The 20,080-nt window shown below is 40.4% G+C and overlaps 1 protein-coding gene across 3 annotated transcripts in view; it reads left to right on the top strand.

Moving 5' to 3' along the window:
* The first annotated feature begins 10,233 nt into the window (after positions 1–10,233).
* Wapl (WAPL cohesin release factor) overlaps positions 10,234–20,080 on the top strand; it is a 76,379-nt gene continuing 66,532 nt past the window's right edge. Inside the window, exons 1-2 of one of the 3 annotated variants that reach the window (XM_046449999.2) lie at positions 10,234–10,675; positions 13,316–13,835. In XM_046449999.2, coding sequence (XP_046305955.1) covers positions 13,337–13,835 — 499 coding nt within the window. In that variant the 5' untranslated portion in view covers positions 10,234–10,675; positions 13,316–13,336. The remainder of the gene's footprint in view (positions 10,676–13,315; positions 13,836–20,080) is intronic. The other 2 variants (XM_046449997.2, XM_046449996.2) reach the window with 2 other exon arrangements.

Here is a 20,080-nt window from a genome sequence, read left to right as displayed (position 1 = left end):
GGACACTGGGGAGGGAGGAAAGTTAGCTTCTGGGAGAGAAACTCCTTCTCTGTCCAGTAATAGTGGGAGGAAACCATATATTGCCCCTTAAGACAAAGCGGCCTCAAATTTCATAGCCTGGCCAAGTAGATGTTTGTCCCCCTATCCTTGCTGCTCACAGATATAAAATATCCTAGGCCAGGAGCTCCACCTGCATTCCTCTTCCACCTTCACCTCTTCCTTTAAATTCCTCCAGGCTGTCTAGGACTTCTCACTTGAAAGGACAAAAGAAGGATTGGGGTCCTCTTCCTCACTGAGATTCAGGATCCAGGGTAACAAATGTTTTATGCCTGTGACCTCTGGAGAAAGATTGACCTAGGGTAAAACCTTGGCTGTTACGGGTTTGTTAACCTGCTGGGTGTCCTTGGGGAAGTCATTTATCTTCGTATAGTATTCTTTAAGTTTCTCATTAGCAAACTGGAGGATAATGCATTCCTAAAAAGGAAGAGATATCAATGACAATTCAATGACAATACAGGGAAATTTGCACTATAGGTGGTAAAGAGTAAGACTCAATAAATGCAAACCTTTTTTTCTCTTTTTTTAATTGGTGCATTATACTACATAATGGTGGGATTTGTTCTGACCTTCATACAAGCACCTAGCAAATCTGGTCAATTTCACTTCCCAACCTCACCCTCCCCCAAAACCCTCATCCTCGGGGCTGGGGATGTGGCTCAAGCGGTAGCGCGCTCGCCTGGCATGCGTGCGGCCCGGGTTCGATCCTCAGCACCACATACAGACAAAGATGTTGTGTCTGCCAAATACTTAAAAATAAATATTAAAATTCTCTCTCTTTCTCACTCTCTCTCACTCTTTCTTTAAAAAAAAAAAAAAAAAAAAAAAAAAAAAAAAAAAAACCCTCATCCTCAAGGAGGCCTTTTCTCTTGGTGAAAACAGTGTATCTGGGAGGCTGCAGGGCTCTGTTCTCATACATTCTCCTGAAGTTCCACTGTATAATGATAAAAAGAGTAATGTTTCTGCCACCCCATGCCCCAGTAATACCAAGTCAGACCGTGGAAATAAAATATCTGAATCCATATGGTCCCAGAATTTTGGTTTGGGTGAGCAACAGTCAGAGGCAGATTGGCTTTCAGAACAGGAGACACCCCAGTGGACTCTCTCCTGTCTGTCACTGTGGACAGGCAGTCAGCAAACACAGCTTCACTGTGGAGATCTTGTAAGGTATTCAGCTACCTCCAACCTAGAAGGTCTGCCCAGGTCTACTTCTGTGAACATTCAATAGTCTTGCTTTACTTCCACTGTTTCTATCTCAAGTTTATTAATCCCTAGCCCACCTGCAGCTCTCAGAATTCTTTTTCAACACTTCTAAGATTAATATATATACCTCATTATATCCACTTTCCAAAATCTTACTAGAAGAGGCACAATGATAACAATGCCTTATGTCTTATTTTCTCCTTTTTTTTTTTTTTGGTCAGGGGGCGGCTTATTGGGGATCACACCCCAAGTGTGCTTAACCACTGAGCCACATCCCCAGTTCTTTATTTTTATTTTGGGACAGGGTCTCACTAAGTTGCTGAGGCTAACCTCAAACATGCAATCTTCCTGCCTCAGCCTCCCAAGTCACTGGGATTACAGGTGTGCACCACTGTGCATATCTCATCTTTTCATAGAGACCACATGGGAACAAGAATTAGAGGATGACTGATTTACATACTGGAGGGTGTAGGACTCAAGATAAGGCTCTGCAAGAGCAGAGGGAGAGGAATATTCCAGGCAGAGAGGACTGCATGAATCTGAACTGGATTCCTGAAACCTTTGAAATATAGCTAGCCAGAAAGGAGGAGGAGGGAAACAGGTATTTAAAATGGCAACCAGGGGCTGGGGTTATAGGGTTATAGTTCAGGTAGAGCACTTGCCTCACACATGTGAGGCACTGGGTTGGATCCTCAGCACCACATAAAAATGAAGTACTGATATTGTGTCCATCTTTAAAAAATTACCTTTTAAAAAAAGATGGCAGGGCTGGGGATGTGGCTCAAGCGGTAGCGCGCTCGCCTGGCATGCGTGCGGCCCAGGTTCAATCCTCAGCTTCACATAGATGTTGTGTTCGCCGAAAACTAAAAAATATTAAAATTCTCTCTCTCTCTCTCTCTTTAAAAAAAGAAAAAGAAAAAGAAAAAAAAATAAAAAAGATGGCGAACAACTATAAATGCCAATGCAAGTAACAGTGGATATGAACTTATTTTCCATAGATAGTTGGAGAACCACCAAAGTTTTTGTAGGAGATAAGTAAAAAGAAATATTCCAGCTGGATGCCATGATGCACGCCTGTAATCCCAGTAGCTCGGGAGGCTGAGGCAGGAGGATTTCGAGTTCAAAGCCAGCCTCAGCAAAAGCAAGGCACTAAGCAACTCAGTGAGACCCTGTCCCAAAATAAAATACAAAATAGGACTGGGGATGTGGCTCAGTGGTCGAGTGTCCCTGAGTTCAATCCCCAGTACCACAAAAAAAAAAAAAAAAAAAAAATTCCAGGAGCTATGCAAAGGCAAAATAATTTTTTAAAAATGGACTATTTTTCAGAACAGTTCTAAAAATTTCACTTTGTGTTAGAAAATGTTTTGTTTGTTTTTGGTACCAGGGATAGAACCCAAGGGTGTTCAACCTCTGAACCACATCCCAAGTCTCCCCCCGCCCCCCTTTTTTTGAGACAAAGTCTTGCTAAGCTGCTTAGGGCTTTGCTAAATTGTTGGCTTAAAACTTGTGATCCTTCTGCTTCAGCCTCCAAGCCATGGGACCTGGCTGTGTTGGAAATTTTGAACTTTTCTAGTTGTTGCTGTTGTTCTTCTTCTCTGTACTGAGCTACATCTCTAGCCCTTTTTTATTTTGAAACAGGATCTCACTAAATTGCTGGGATTACTGGTGTGTAACTGTGCTAGCCTCTTCTAGTTCTTTCTAAAATATTTAACAAATTGTTGTAAACTAAAGTCCCCCTTCTGTGCTGTAGAACACTAGAATTTATTCCTACCTCATCGTATTTTGGTACTTGTTTTCCAGGCTCTCTCTTTTTTTTTTTTTTTAAGAGAGAGAGAGAATTTTAATATTTATTTTTTTTTAGTTTTCGGCGGACACAACCTTTTTGTACGTGGTGCTGAGGATCGAACCCCGGGCCACACGCATGCCAGGTGAGCGCGCTACCCCTTGAGCCACATCCCCAGCCCGTAAATTAATTTTTTTATATCTTCCTTCAACAAATATTTACTAAGTTTCTGTATCTGTGCTGCCAATACAAATATGAAGCAAGCCATAAATGTAGCTTAGACTTTTTTCTGGTAGCCAAATGAAAAAAAAGATAAAAAGAAATAGGTGAGATTAATAACATATTCTACTTAATATATCAAAATATGATCATTTCAACATTTAATCAGTATAAAATTATCAGGAATCATTATATTCTTTCTTGTACTAAGCCTTTGACATCCAGTGTGTATTTTGTATTTTCAGCATATTTCAACTCAGACCAGTATGTTTCAAGTGCTTAGTAGACAGAGCTGTGGATTATGTCTACTGGATTATGTCTGCTGGATTATGCAGTTCTGTGCTGGGTCCTAAGGATACAGCAGGGATTAGGATAAGATCTCTGCCCTCACATAGTTGACATTCTAGTGTGACAGACAGATAATAAAGAAATAAGTAATTCTGGAGAGTGTTGAGAGCCATAGCCGAGTCGGAATGGCCCATGGCATTTTGCCAGAAGTAATGGTTGCGAGGGGAGCCATTAAGATGATGATAATTAAGTTAAGCTGTGTATAATTGCTGTGACTGGATGATGCTGGATTGAAACAGCCTGTGTATTCAATTGTATATAGACCCCTGCTGTCCAACTCCAGCGCTACTTTGGAGTTCTTCGGGGATTCCTGGGGAGTTCGCTTTAGTTGGTGAAGTTCCGGTGGAGGGAGTGCCGGTTGGTGTGTGGTGTTCCTGGAAGGACCACGTGGGTGGCGTTCGCGGGAGTTCGGAAATAAAGTTTGTTCCTGCTTGAGTGGCTCCTGATTTGTGCCCAGCCAGACTGCGGCAGGAGAGGGTTAAGAAAATTTCCCGGCGCAGTCGTGCACACCTGTACTCATACCTACTTGGGAGTTGGGGGCACTAAGATTGAAAGTTCAAGTCCACCCTGGGAAATTCAGCGAGATCCTGTCTCAAAATAAAAATTTAAAAAGTCTAGGGGTGTAGATCTCTCCTGGATTCAATCCCTAGTACCACCAAAACAAAACAAAAACCACTGTTGTATGATGGAAATTAGGGAGGCTTTAGATTGCCTGGATAGTTAGGAAAGCATTTTGAAGGCTGACTCCTCAAAAAGGAGGCATTAACCATGGGGAAATCATGGCTTGTATCAATTATCTGTTGCCACAACAATGCTGAATAACAAACCACTCCAAAATTCAGAGGCTGAACATAGTAGCTAGTTGTTATTGGGTATGAGACTACAAGTCAGCAGGGCAGTTCTTTTGGTCCTAGGTGGGCTCATGCATGCATCTTTGGTAGTGCCAGGTCAGGTAGGTGGCCTCACATATGTTTGGAGTCCAATGGCTGTTGACTGATCTGGGATGACCTCAGCTCTTTTCCAAGTGGCTTTTCATCCTTCAACAGGCTAGCCCAGGCCTGTTCTTTTGGCAGAGGCAGGAATCCAAAAGATAGTGTGGAAGCATTCTAAGGTTTCTTAAAGTTCAGGCTAACAACTACCTTCCTTCTGCCACTTTCTTTTGGAAAATGCAACTTACAAGCTCACCCTATATTCTGGGAAAAACAGCAAAGTCATATTGCTTGGCTATAGATAGGGGTGGAAATCCAGGCATTTTTTGCAATTAATTCTTATTTAAAACACATTTCAATTCTTCTAGGAAGTTATAACAATATAACAATTCTATACCTATATGAGCCCAATAAGATTTTTTTTTTTTTAAGAGAGAGAGAGAGAATTTTAATATTTATTTTTTAGTTATCGGCGGACACAACATCTTTGTTTGTATGTGGTGCTGAGAATCGAACCCAGGCTGCACGCATGCCAGGCGAGCGCGATACCGCTTGAGCCACATCCCCAGCCCCCCAATAAGAATTTGAAAAAAATTACTCTTATGAGGAGGTTTCAATGTATTTTTTTGCAATTATTGGTAGGTCAAACACAAAAAAATTAACAAAGACACAAGAGCAGATCACCAATTAAAGCTCAATTTAATGCTAGTATTCAGCCAACAAATAAAAAATGGCACACTTTTTGTGCGCAAGGCACCATTCCAGGTGTGCTGGGCCTATAGTAAACAGAAGACCAACCATCCCTGCCCTCATGGAGTTTATATTCTAGTGGAAGAAAACAGAAAATAAACAAGTTATAAACATTATGACTATTGTGGAGAAAAACAACAGGGAAGGGAGATATGAAATGCTGGATGACAGGGTGAGGGTTTTAACTTAAATAGGATGGTCAGGGAAGACACTACTGAGAAATACTTGAATGAAGACCTGGAAGAGATGAGGGAGTGAGTCTTGTACATATCTCAAAGATTAGTTGAAGGAACAGCAAGTACAAAGACCCTGAGGCAGGAGTTGGTTTGGAAAATTCTAGCAGTAAACAGAAGGAAGGATTGGCAAAGTGGGAAGGAATGGAAGTACTCAGGGGCCAGATCATGCAAGGCCTTTTTGCTATAAGGATTCAGGTTTTTAGTCTTAGTGAGACAAAGGTCAGAAAATGAGATCTCTTAGAGGTTGCTGGATACCAATCTTTATCAAACAACATACATCAGGCAATTTGTGTGTGTGTGTGTGTGTATGTGTGTGTTTACTCTCTTTGTGCTCTGTGGATTGAACTCAGGGCCTTACACATGCTAGGCAAGTGCTCTACCACCAAGATATTTCCCTTCCATGCTTTGTCTTTTTTAACTACCTAGATAGCAGTTTATTCCCCAAGGGATAACATCTCCAGAGAACATATTCCAATTATCTTGGAAAACAAGGTAATTGGGATTATGATAGTACTCATCTTCTCAATTCTCAGAATGAAAACCTGTCCACTGCAATAACAAAAGATAATTCCAGAAAGCATCGCCCTCCCCACAGAAAAAATTTAACAATTTATGAACACGCCAGATTATTCATAACTATAGTTAGTTTCAACTTATGTTCCTTCAGAAGTAAAAAAAATCTTCATGAGAAAGGAAACAAATGGATGCCTTTATTCAACAAACATGGGGTATCTATATCTACTATGTGCCAGGCACTCTTTCAGGTGCTAAAGATGCAGCAGAAAACAAGGCAGGCAAAAATCTGTAACCTCATAGGGAAGACGAACATGTAAGATAAACATGCAAAATATGTGATATGTTAGATGGGGAGATATATTCCCTGAAAAAAAAAATAATCAGGGACAGCGAGCATTTAGGAATGGACTTGTTGCTACAGTTTACAATAGGCTGGGTTAGTTCTGGGGATGTAGCTTGGTGGTTGAGCACTTGCCCAGTATGTATTAGGTCCTGGTTTGATTTCCAGCACTGGGGCAGGGGGGAAGAGGTAAGATTTTTTAAAAATCCCTAAGTGAAAATTTAAAGGAAGCAAAGAATGAAAACAGGTTGGTATCTGAGGAGTGAAGTCTAGGCAGAGGGAGTAGGCAGTGCAAAGGCCCTAACTAAGGAATAGCAGTGAGTTAGGTGTGGTAGAGGGAAAGAAAGGGGAGGGGCACTGCATTAAGCCAGTAAGGGCAGGGTCTTGCTCACATTATGTAGGATTTTGTAACAACCACTTTAGTGTACAAATATACAATTTAAAATTCTCTTCCACATGCTATGACAAGGAAAAACTGACTGTTGCTAATAGGATAATTTTTAACTTCTAGTAACCTGAAGTCTATAAGTTGTAATACATTTTATGACATCTTTTCAGAAAAAGACTAAGGGTCTATTAGGCAACTCCAATTTTGCTACTTCCTGTGCCTGGGCTAGAACAAAGGCACAACAATGGCAGAGCAGATGCCTTATTTATTTATTTATTTGCTGAAAGGAAACTATGAATCTGCTCAGGTGAAGCACACCAGGAGGGCTACCCGCAGTGTCAAATGGCACAAACTAGCTCAGATCCATGATTTGTTTCTAGCATATATGACATCTGGCAGAGCTGAGGGGAACTCAGGCTTCTGAGAGGAGATGGAGCATTAGCTGAGGGAATTAAGAAAACAAGAAAAGCAGCTTGCCCGTTTGTCATCCATCTTGGGGTCCAGTTCACTGATTCTGATTGGAACTCAAGGACCCAGTAAGGGAATGGGAAGCCTGGAGAATATCTGCCTGCTTCTGGAACCAGGGAGATAAAGGTTAAGGTGGCAGTACAGCCTGCAGGTCAGGAGAATCTGAACTCCCTCTGAGACAAACCCCATAGGCACCAATCTATTAGTTTGTAGTGTGAGACACAAGAAGGTGGTTAGCTCTAGCACAGCTCTGTTGAATATTCTTATATCAAGCTTCCATAGACTAAAAACACACACACACACACACACACACACACTTCATTTCTCAAATCATGTACCACATTCTACCAGATTCATGAATATCCTTGATATCTTAATAGGTACCCAATATTTAAGTTGGATTCCCTCTTTAGTTGCAATACCTTGAGCCAGCCTTTCCATTTTCTTATGCATAAGTCAGAGGGAACTGGGTGGAACACAAACAGGGCCTCTCAAAAGCTCACCCTCATAACCGATGTATAATGATATTTTTTATTCTTGGTGTGCTGGAGATGGAAGCCAGGACTTGTGCAAGCTAGACAAGTGCTCTACTACTGAGCTAGTTCTCATATTAGGTTCTTACTGTTCTTGGTTTCCTTCTTTCATCCAAATAAAAAGTATTAAATTGTCCTGAAATGTTGCGGGTATACTTTGAACCAATGCATGTAAAATTTTAACATGTAAACCAATCATCTGGGGGAATCAGAGTTTTGATTCCTGGAGTTGGGGTGGGGACAGGAATTGTCCTTTCTCAACAAGCTCCCAGGTTATGCCTCATTGCTGACAGGAGATCATTCTTTGAGTAGCAGGAATCTGACATAACTAAATTCCATTACTTAACATAACCATAACACCAAAAGTTCTCAAAAGGGCTTCAAAGGGCCAGGGATTTAGTTCAGTGGCAGACCACTTTTTTAGCATGTGTGAGGTCCTGGGTTCAGTTCCTTGCACCATAAAAAACAAACAAACACAAAACCCAAAAGGGATCAAGAGACTTTCTTTCAACAATAACCCTTCCACTTTTGGTTCATGCGGTATCACTGAGCCTATCAAGTGTCTAGCACTAGCAAGGCCAGGCATCATGAATATATCCTTTGGTCTGGAAGATTCATTGCACCCTTCTACTGCAAGATCTTGCAATTCTGTCTTCTCCACCTCTTTTGGCTTTTTGATCTTACCTTTTGCCTCTGATGATAATTACCCTTTAATTAGTACCCACCACAGAGTCAGCTAAATAATTACAGTAAGTGCAGCCTGCACCTCTGTCAGTGATCTTCAAAAGAAATGATAAAACAAGATCCTAAGCGGCTGATTTTTTAAAAAGAGAAATATGACCAAATAAAACAGTTGGGAACCAACCACTGTTGGAGACACTTGTTAAAACTTCCCTTCACATGAGCTAAGAAAGGATTGATTTATTTTGGAATAATTAAGAGAAAATACTGACATAGTATTAGGGAAATTGTAAATGTAGAATATAAATTTTACATCCAGTCATGCTGAAGTAAAACAATTCAAGCACACTAAAAACCCACCTTAATTCCTATGGGGAGGGCTCAGAGTTTCTGATTTATTTATTTATTTTCCCAGGCCAGGGATCTAATCCAGGGACTTGCAAGTCAAGCAAGTACTCTACTACTGAGCTGTACCCCAAGTCTGAACTAATTTTTTTTTTTAATTCAGAGTTTCCTAACTATATTGGAGGGCACTCTCAAAACTTCTGGATGCATTCAAAACAAATTATTCATTTGTGGAGAGGGGGAAGGCTTTCACTGAAAGCAATTAGTAGTTTTCTAATTTCCCTGGTGGGTCTCCAGTAACTGCCTACCAAAACATCAAGATTGTTGGGAGTCTGATGAATCATGCGCCTCTCCTAGGGGAAAGTGTGGTACTCTTTAGAACTCTTGTTTCTCCACTGAAGGCTTAAAAACAAACAAACAACTTTCCAATTTTCTCAATTAGGTAATACAGTGACACGGAAAACAATTTCTATACAGAGAAAAATGAATATTTTCCATCATCCACCACCTTCCTCTTTTCCCTAGAGGCAATAACTTTTCATTTCTTTAAACTTTTTATTATGTTAAATTTCAGATACACACAGCAAGACTGAATTAACAATTGCATGTGTATGCATCCTGTAGCTTCAATAATTAAAAACACCGACAGCTTTTTTATTCCCTCTCCTTCCGTTTTCACAGGCACGTTATAAAGTAAAACTCTTACCCTACATCTCGTTTTAGCTATCAATCCTTTTGTATATATTAAAAAACTCACACTACCGTTAATAACCCAACAAGGTTAGTGACAATTCTTTAACAACATTCAATGTTCTGGGGGCCACTATTAACGGGTGGGAGGAGACAGGGAGAACTCCAGAGCTGGGACTGATGGATTGCAGGGAGGGCAGTAAAGCGCCGGGGCGGACTCGGCTCGCGATCCGATCGGTGAGGGGGCCCGCGTCCGAAGCCGTACGGCTCACGCCACCGTGGCTAGGTCCGGCAGGCCCAGTTGAAGGCAGCTGAGTGGCAAGCTCCCTGCCTCCCCAGCGGTGGCCCCATCACACCCGGCGCAGCTGCATAACCCACCGTCCCCAGACACCGACGAGTCCCTAGAGGGGAAACGATTGACACAGCTGCCTGCACTGCGCCCCCGGCCCTCCCCCGCGACACCTGCATCTCCAGGCGAGGCCAGGAGCTGGAACTGGCTCCCGAGCCGGGGCGGGTCAGGCCCGCAACCACCTCTCTATCCACCGCCAGCTCCCGCGCAGGGCTCTCTCAGCACCGCGACCTCCCGAACCGGGACTACAACTCCCGTCGGGCCGCGCGGCTGGGCCAATGGCGGGCGCCGGAGCGTGCGGGGCGCGGCGCCTGCGCGGCGGTTTGAGTAAGCCGCCGCGCGATTGGCTAGGGTGTCGGGAGGCCGCGCGGGGCCTGTGGGAAGCAAAGTGACGGAGCGAGCGGCTGTTGGAGGAAGGAGGTGGGGGTCGGGAGCGCAAATGGCGTTGAGATGGTTCAGGGCCCTGTTCAAACTCCAGCGCTGACCATTCACCGGCGGAAGCGGCGGCGCAGGAGGCGGCGGCGGCCCAGCGGGGGCACGTAGCGGGCTCGGCTCCGGCTCTAGCGGCAGCAGCCAGGGAGGCCTAGACCCGAGCCCGGCCGGCGGCGCTCGAGGCGGGGAGGGAAGTTGCGGGGCCGCCGCTCCTCCCCCCCACCTCTGCCGGGCTTCCTATTTACCGAAGCGGAGTCGCGGGTTGTGACGGTGGCGGAGCCCCTTGCGTATCTAGAGGCACCAGCCGACCCTGTTCTTCCGCGCGGGGCTCCCGCGCCCGCCCGTGGGCCGTTGGGAGCGGGAGAGGCGGAGGCGGCCCGAGGCCAAAGCACCCGCCAGGCGCCGAGGGTAAGTGAGGTCTCGGGCGGCAGCTTAGGCCTGGAGCGAGCCGGGGAGGGTGGGGGAAGGCAGGGGTGATGGAAGTCTCACCGACTTGCCCACCCGGCCTCTAGGAAGTTGGGCAGGGGACCGGCCTGAAAAACTCTTTTTTCCTCATTTATTTTCCCCCTTCTGAGTTCTCTTCCTGGTGGCTGCTGATTGACTTTTCTCCCCAAGCCGAGTGCAGCGTATTGATTTCAGTCCCCGATCTTTCCCCGTCCTTTCCTCCGCTCTGGACGCCACCATGGCCTTGCGCTACCCTGGGGATTCGGTGGCTGAGGCTTCCGGGGCGTCGGGAGCGACATCCCCCTTACCGGGCGGTGGGGGTGGGGAGCAGAAAAGTTGCGTGACCGTCCAGCTGGAGGGGGCCGCCTCTCCTACAATCTCCTGGTGCACCCGCCGCCTCAGGTGAGGGTTTCTGCGTGAATCAGTTTGCCCCTTCTACTTTTCTTCCTTCATGGGAGCCCCTGAAGCCATTGAGGACCGGGAAGGTGCTAGGTTTGCATGGGGGTTAAGTGTGAGGACTTTGTTTTTAAATCCCAGCACACTTTCCCTCAACATTCAACCTGGTTTGGGGCTGGGCAAAGGCCTGAAGATCGAAAACGCTTAGTCGTGAATCGTTGCTTTTTAGTTAGGACAGCCTTTGGGGGTTTGAAGCCTGAGCGGGATAGCTGGTGTGTTTGAAGTAACATCTTAAATATTATGTCAAACATGTCTGCGCACTTATTTTTTAATTTGTGTGTACTTTAGGTCTAGGTAATGCCATCGCGGTCGTCTCCTAACTTTTTTTTTTAAGGCATTTATGATGCAAAACGATAAAGGCAATGAAAAGTGGAGAATATTATATAATTAACTACCGTGTGCTCATATTGCATGGAGTATTTAACTTATCAAAATTTGTATAATCTACATACAGTTCCCATTCTTTAATGTTGGAATATCACTTGTTATTTTATCAGTATTTCAGTATGTATTTGTGAAAGACATGGACTCAAAAAAAATGCAGTTTTCTTATACTTAATTAACTTCTTGTATATCTTTATCCGCAGACTTTAGACTTTCAACAGTGAGTGCTTTGTGGTTTTAGGACCATTTTTACAATGAGTTTTTCTGATGTTGGCCTAAAGGTACTCAAGTCTGGATTTTTGGTTTGGCCTTTAGTCAGCATTTTTAGATGATTACCACATAAGTGTATCCAAAACATTCCAGCTTTGTTGGTGTAAATGTAAATGTAGGTCTGCAGATCACAGCTTTACATCCTTGAAAAATGAAGAGAAATGACTTTATTTTGTTGTCTTTGGTAGCTGCCCAATAGACTTAGTTTTAATAGGCTATGTTTAAGAAAGACGGTAAAACTTGTTAAGGTTAAATTTACAGTAGAAGGGAAAATAGATAGATTTCCCTTGGGAAAACTATTTTCTTTTAGCACAGATGTGTATAATGAGTAAATTGTTATTTTGTCAAATTAGAATTGGCTTCTTACCAAGCGTGGGGGGATATTGAACTAAGTTGTACGGTAATTTTACAAGTTAAGAATTTTAGTTAATAAAGGAAAACATTAAAAGTAAAGATCAAAGCACATTCAAAAGTACAGGTAAAATATAATTTCCATTTTTCTAGGCTTCCAAGTAATGAAGATTTTTCAAGCCCCTAAGGAGTTCACTTTTTTTTTCCTAGTTAACAGTTGATATATTGATATTTAAACTGTAGAAAGTCAAAGTGTAAGGAACGGACAAGAATTGAGTGTGCTTAAAAATAAGTACTTGTCTTTTAAAATGATTTAATTTTTTTAAACTTTTGGGAATTTAAAATTTTTTTTTGGTCATAGTACCCTATATTTATGTAGGTAAATCAGGTGAATTTATCTGTCATTATAAATAAGAGGAAAATAAAGGTTATGTGTTGCTATTTCTGTAATAATTCATGGGGCAGTGTAATATACTGGAGTCTTCAGCTCCAAAAAATGTCACTTAGCAAATGAGCACAGCACTGTAGGGACAAGGATGATAGAATAAGGATGGTTTCTTTCTCTTAAGGGACATGGCCATCTAAGTAGTATTTTTCAAGTCACAGCCCAGATTGCTTTAGATCAAGAATCTGAATTTTCAAAGTTTTGTTTCAAAGCTGCAGGTTGTAGTACATGGGAAAATAGCACCATTTTTCTGACCTTTTTCCCTCATATGATAAGTGCTGTGAAATTTCAAAGAACTAAATTTAGTCTACTTAAAACATTTGAGATGCTGAAAAAAAATTAACATTTTGTGCTTTAGATTTTTATGTTAGGGAAAATTATCCTATTCAGATAGTTTTTTAAGGTAAAAATGATTTCTGAGAATAGTAAGTTAATTCACTTGGAACTTAAAAAATATTTCAGTATAAGTTGGTTTATACGGATGCTGTATTGTAAAGTTGGTTAGTCACAATGCTTTCTACTTTGTTAAATCATGTGAATACTCACTGTAAGAAAAAAAAATTGACATGGAAGCATATAGAAATGAAAAATGTGCTCTTTTTATCCCCTTATTTATTTAACCATTTTTTAAGGACTTGTATGCTTAATGTTGAAAAGTATTTAGTGATTATATATTTTCTTAAAATTTTTTTCCACAGGAATATGAAACAGGTGTCAAAATGACGTCCAGATTTGGGAAAACATACAGTAGGAAAGGAGGCAATGGCAGTTCAAAATTTGATGAAGTCTTTTCCAACAAACGGACCACCCTTAGCACAAAATGGGGAGAGACCACATTTATGGCTAAATTAGGGCAAAAGAGGCCCAATTTCAAACCAGATATCCAAGAAATTCCGAAGAAACTGAAAATAGAAGAAGAAAATACTGGAGATCCTTTTGGATTTGATAGTGATGATGAATCTCTACCAGTTTCTTCAAAGAATTTAGCCCAGAGTAAGGGTTCCTCTTACTCAGAATCTAGTGAAGCTGCTCAGCTGGAAGAAGTCACTTCAGTACTTGAAACTAATAGCAAAATCAGTCATGTGGTGGGTGAAGACAGTGTTGTATCTGATAAATGCTTACCTTTGGAGGATACTTTACTTGGGAAAGAAAAGAGCACAAACAGAAACCCAGAGGATGATGCAAGCAAAAGTAGCTGTGCTAAATTAATGACTTCTGGTAAGTTTTATTTACTTTATGATGAACCAAGAGAGCTTTTTGCAAGCCATTTATTTAAATGATTTGAATTCTAAAATGTTGTGTATCACTTGGGTTTTCTTTCTGTATTCATGCTTAATGAAGACTCAATAATTTTCTGAAAGATTTAAGAACCTTAATCAGGTTGACATTTTAATTACATAACTTGAATATTAATACTTTTTATTTTATTTTTTATAGATACTGGGGATTGACCCTAGGGACACTTTATCACTAAACTATACCCACAGCCCTTTTTACTTTTTATTTTGAGACCGCTTTTGCTAAGTTACCTAAAGTCTCACTAAATTTCTGAGACTGGCTTCACATTTGTGATCCTCCTGCCTCAGTCTCCCAAGTAGCTGAGATTATAGGCGTGCACCACCACGCCTGGTATATTGATATTTTTAGACTTACTATTCAGAGTATATTTTGGGAACAATCTTTCATAAATCTCTAAACCCAATTCCTTTCCAGTAAAAACATCTCTCTTGGTTGTGTTAGGATTACATAATAACTCATTTTTATTATTATAGAGGGTTTGAATGATTAATGGTAATGACAAGGAGATGAGGATTAGTTAGGAATGTTAGACTTTTCCCCTAGAACCAGTTCTGAAAGATTAACTCCTTAATCTTTGAATAGAAACATTGAAGAATTAAACTCTCTTGCAAATTGAGCAAGAAATCTGGGACCAGTAGCAACCTACATTAATAAATTTTAGAGCTGGGGTTGTGGCTCAGTGGTAGAGCACTTGCCTAGCATGTGTGAGGCACTGAGTTTCTCAGCACCGCATAAAAATAAATGAATAAAACTAAGGTTCATCAACATCTAAAAAGATATTTAAATAAATTTTAATTTACAAGATTGTATTTAAAAAACGTCAATATGTACATATAGCATTATTGTTTCATATTGTTTATTATACTCATTTCTGTAAAGAATTTGGAGATTAAAGTAAATGATAAATGGTTAGTTAGCTGAAAGAAGATCTGAGATTGGAGGTGGCAGGAGTAAATTGGGGTGGAGGGAGAGAGTGAGCCTCTATTTAGCAATAGAGTAATAGCCAGTATAAGTCAGGCACAGTTTCACATGCCAGTAATCCCAGTGATTTGGGAAGGTGAGGCAGGATTGCAGGTTCAAAACCAGTCTCAACAACTTAGTGAGGTCCTAAGCAACTTAGCAAGACCCTATTTCAAAATGAAAATAAAAAGGGCTCGGAATGTGGCTCAGTGCTAAAGTGCCCTGGGTTTATTCCCTGGTTACCCCGCTCCATGCCAAAAAAAAAGAAACAGCCACTATAGTTGGAAATGGAAGTTAGTTCTAGAACTTTTGGCAAAGTTTAGTGATAATGGAGCGTTATATGGATCTCATAATTTGGAAGGATATAAAGATGAAACTTTAGAGTTCTGAGTTCCTAAAATGAATTTGTTCTTTGGAGGCTGAATATAAGGCCCATCAAACAGTATAATGGTTTGTATCTTGCATAGTTTCACTAAAAATGCTGAGCATTTTTTCACTCATATTCTTCCCATTGGATGATAGGGTAAGTCAGCTGTTATTGTTGTTCCCTTGATTCCCAGAATCCTAGGTTAATTCTGATTTGTCTGTCCTTACTGCTTTGCCCACATTTCTCCTGAAACATTGTTCATAAGTTAAGCCTAGGTTAAATTTTCATTAAAAAACTGCATAAAAACAGTTTCTAGGTTAGCTCCTAAAAATGTGTTATAATCGTAGAACTTTGAGCTAAACGCGCGTGTGTGTGTGTGTGTGTGTGTGTGTGTGTGTGAGAGAGAGAGAGAGAGAGAGAGAGTGTGTGTGAGTGTGTGATTGTTATTAGGGATTGAACCCAGGGCTATATACGTAGTAGGCAAGTGTGGTATCACTGACCTACATACCCAACTCTTTTTAAATTTTATTCTGAGACGGGTCTTGCTCAGTTTCCTAGGCTGACCTGAAACTCAAGATCCTCCTGCCTCAGCTTCCCTAGTACCTGGGATTACATGTGTGTACCACCAACACCTGGCTTAAAATGAACTTTAACTCCCCTTTTCTCATTTTACAGATAAGACTCAAAGAGGTTAAATGACTGTCCAAGATTGGCTAGTGGCAGAATTGGAATAATATTTATTGATTTTTTAACATGTTATTGAGCACCTACTATTTGTCAAACCATTGTACTGGATTCTCAGCGTGCTATTCTGTTTGAGTCATGTAGTGTTCTTATTGTCATTTCTTGCTGTTGCCAGATAGTTAATTCACAGAGTGTGGAGCAGGTAGGTTGAAGGAAGAATGAAGCTGGGCAAGTGGTGGAAGTGGTCATGGAAGGCTGAGTATGCTGACTTTTGAAGAATAGGGCACCAGTGGTAGGCTGAGGCTCTGGTGGCAGAGGGTTCTACTAATAAGAATGAATGTAAGGTAAGGGGGGACAAGAATGTGGCTGTTAAGTATTATAGCCAGCAATTGATTATGTGTCTTTGCTGATAATGTCTTTATATTTCTCCAAACTGCTGTTGTGGGTTAGTTGGTGGGAATTGAAAGCACTTTTCTGTAGAATGAGATAACAGTTAAATTGTAGTTCTGATGCTAATACTGGGGACTGACGATGAATCCGAACTTCACTATATGTATTTGTGAGGAGAAAATATATACTAAAACACAAATAAATAGATGTTTAAGAACATCTTTCTTTTTTCGCAGAGCCACCCTTACTGGGAAGGGAATAGTTGTAGCACTATGGAAAAAAAAAAAAAATATATATATATATATATATATATACACACACACTTTTTTTTCCTCTTTTTTACATTTTCCGGAGCTCCAACAACCCTGGCAGCCCTCTGTAGAAAAAGAAGCAAACTTTGATGGGGTGCTTTTAATTTTTATAGTAGCCTCATCCTATTCCTAATATGCAAATCAGTTGTTCCTACAAAAAGTTTGTAAGTTCATATATTTGTAAATTGGCTCTATACTTCTGAGAATGCTTTTGTACTTTGTATTTTTGGTGCCGAGACCTTGGGATGCTTTTGCACTTGTATTATCTTCCTTTTCTTTATCTTTCTACCAAAGTTTTTTTTGGGACTAGATGCTTGCATTTTGTCTGTCAGGTTATCATAGCTTCTATTCTTAACTCAGAATGTCTTATAATTTTAGTTAAGTTTAAGAGCTTGAACCTAAATTTTTTTTTTTTTTTTTAATATCTTTATTTTATTTTTATGTGGTGCTGAGGATCGAACCTAGGGCCTCACACGTGCTAGGCGAGCGCTCTACCACTGAGCCACAACCCCAGCCCGAACCTAAATTTTTGATGAGGCCTATAAATCTCATGTAGTTGTGTCTGTGTGTGATACTGGAGATTGAGGGACACTCTGCCACTGAGCTATATCCTCAACCCTTTTTAAAATTTGAAACAGGTTTTCTCTAAGTAGCTGAGGCTGACCTTGAACTTGGGATCCTCCTGGAGTTGCTGGTATTTTCTGTGTGCCACCAGCATGCCCGTCATCCTAACCTTTTTTGAATTAGGGACCATTGTGACAATGATAAAGTTTGGACACTTTTTCTAGCTATTTAGGTCTCAGAAATCTTAGTACTGTCTTTTGCATGTTTAGGCATTTTATTTAAGAACTTACTGGGCATTTTATCAACTTGTTCAAAGTGCACAGGTTAAGTTCCAAAGTATCTATTTGGTGAAATGTTCCTGCTTGTGATACCTTTGTGTGTGTACACCATAAAATTATATAACATCAGTGAAAAGGGCTTATTCAACCTAGATTTATTTTTTTTCCTGGCACTGCATTTTTAAGTGTATCTTTTTCTTTTTAGAGGAATATGTGATTAATTTATTGATACTCTAAAATTTCTTTGTTCTAAGTGCTTTTGAAACTTGTAGCTAATTTGAAGAGGAACTTTAGGAAGACGTTGTAATAAAGCATAGTGGTTGCCATTTTCCAAACAGATGCTTGATGGGTAAAGGAACCAGCACCAAGATTACAAACTGTATGAGAATGCCAGGAAAGGGCCGAGTTGCTCAAATGTCCTAATCTTTTTAAAATAGCAATAAGAAAACCTTTACTATGAAATGTTCAGGTACAGGAAAATAAAAGAATCTCATGTACTCAGTTATCTAACTCCAGCAGTTTTCAGGATAGGGCAAATCTTGTTCATCTATACTATATACCAGTCTCTACCTTTTGTCCTTTATCTCTGATGTTGATGACCACCCTGCCCAGTACTAGCAATTGAACCCAAGGCCTTGCTCAGGCTAGGCAAGTGTTCTTGAGCTACATTCCCTGCTTCCTCTGGATTATTTTAAAGCAAATACTTCTGTGTCTAATCTCTAATTTTAAAAGCAAAACATTCTAATTACAGTTACTTTTGAAGCCAGTGAGTTGTTAGTCAGATGTACTACTTAAAAATGACTGTTAGAGCCAGGCATGGTGGTGCAAGTTTGTGGTCCAGGTGACCAGAGTCTCCAAAAGGAGGATCCAAACTTTGATGTCTGAGTCAGCAACTTAGTGAAACTGAATATCAAAAATAAAAATGGCTGGGTATTTAGCTCAGTGGTAAAGTGCCACTGGTTTCAATGCCTAGTATCAATAAATAAATAAAGAGAAATTTTTAAAAAAATTAGAAATAGCTGTTAACAGGAGCTAAAGTTAACTCTTCTAAGAGATTTGCAGGTATTTTTTAAAGTTTGAAATATGGGCCTGTGTACATTAGAGGTAAAAGAAGGCTTCCCTTACCTTTTATGTGAGGCTACTTTCATTTTCCATCTTTGTTAGTCTGGATCTAGAATAAAGTGTGCAGAGACTTATATTTCTGCCTGGCACACTTTCTTTGCCAGCCAGCTGGGATTCAGTCTACATATCCTGCCAAATACTGAGATAACTGTGGCATAGGCTTTTAATTTGCATGACTGGTTTTGTAGCCAATATTTTTTTTCCATTTGCTTAAAACTCAACTGAGTATTTGAGTGTTTGAGGAATAATAATGTTGGGAAATTATTAATTTTGATTTTTAGAACTAAAGGTGATTTTTAGAAAGGAGCATGAATTATTCCATTCTGAAAGTTTAAAGTAGGACAGGAACTTCTGACTTGAGATGAGATTGTTGTCTACTCATTGGATAAAGTACAGATGATTAATAAGGATTATTAAAAATATATTACAAATGTAGTTTGAGCAAGAGTTACTTGTCTATAGGTATGTGTTTCATGTAAAGAACATATTTTTTGTTTTACCCAAATATGTTTTCATGTAAACATATTTTTTAAGTTTTACCCAAATCAACTTCCTTTTAAGAAAAGTGAATAAGAGACCTGTTATTTCTTCTGTTTCTACTTTTTCTTTTTTTTAAAGAGAGAGAGAATTTTTTAATATTTATTTTTTAGTTGTTGGCGGACACAACATTCTTGTTTGTATGTGGTGCTGAGGATCGAACCCAGGCCGCACATATGCCAGGCGAGTGCGCTACCGCTTGAGCCACATCCCCAGCCCCCTGTTTCTACTTTGTACCACACCTTTCACATATCAATTGATCCTTAATTACAACCATGTAAGAGTGTCTTTATTCCTATTATATAGAGGGTAAAGCATAGTTTGGAAGTTGGATAACTTGAACTAAATGGAAGATCTGTGAAATACCCAAAGTGTTACTTTTCAAAGTGCTGCTGTATAAGAATGAACTTAGTTTTGTTATATTGAAAGCCATATAATTTTTTTAAAAAAGACTGTCACTATATTTAAAATTTTTTTTTCTTTTCATTTTTTAATTTTTATTATTATTATTTTTTTAGTTGTAGATGGACACAATACCTTTATTTTATTTATTTTTATGTGGTGATGAGGATTGAACCCAGTGCCTCTCACATGCTAGGCAAGTGCTCTACCACTGAGCTACAATCCCAGCCCCCCACTTTAAGATCTTATTATTGAAAATTCCTTTCTCTTCCCATTTCTGTAGTACTGGGGCTCCAACCCAAGGCCTCACACATGGTAGGCAAGCATTCTACCATCGAGCTTCATCCCCAACACTTTAAAAATTTTTATTTTGAGACAAGTTCTTGCTAAACTGCCCAGGCTGGCCTCAAACTTGCAATTCTCCTGCCTTAGCCTTCCTGGTAGCTGGGATTATAGTTGTGCACTATGCACCTGACTGGAAAACTTCTCTTGCGGGGGATATTGTGGATTGAACCCAGAGATGTTTTGCCACTGAGCTGCCTCCTATTT

Source organism: Marmota monax, unplaced genomic scaffold (assembly GCF_021218885.2).
Source record: "Marmota monax isolate L192 unplaced genomic scaffold, Marmota_monax_Labrador192_F-V1.1 WCK01_AAM20220418_F8-fsc00004, whole genome shotgun sequence".
In the NCBI taxonomy this organism is placed as follows: Eukaryota; Metazoa; Chordata; class Mammalia; order Rodentia; family Sciuridae; genus Marmota; species Marmota monax.
The sequence above is the reverse complement of the archived record's forward strand: the minus strand, read 5'-3'. Positions and strand labels throughout refer to the sequence as shown.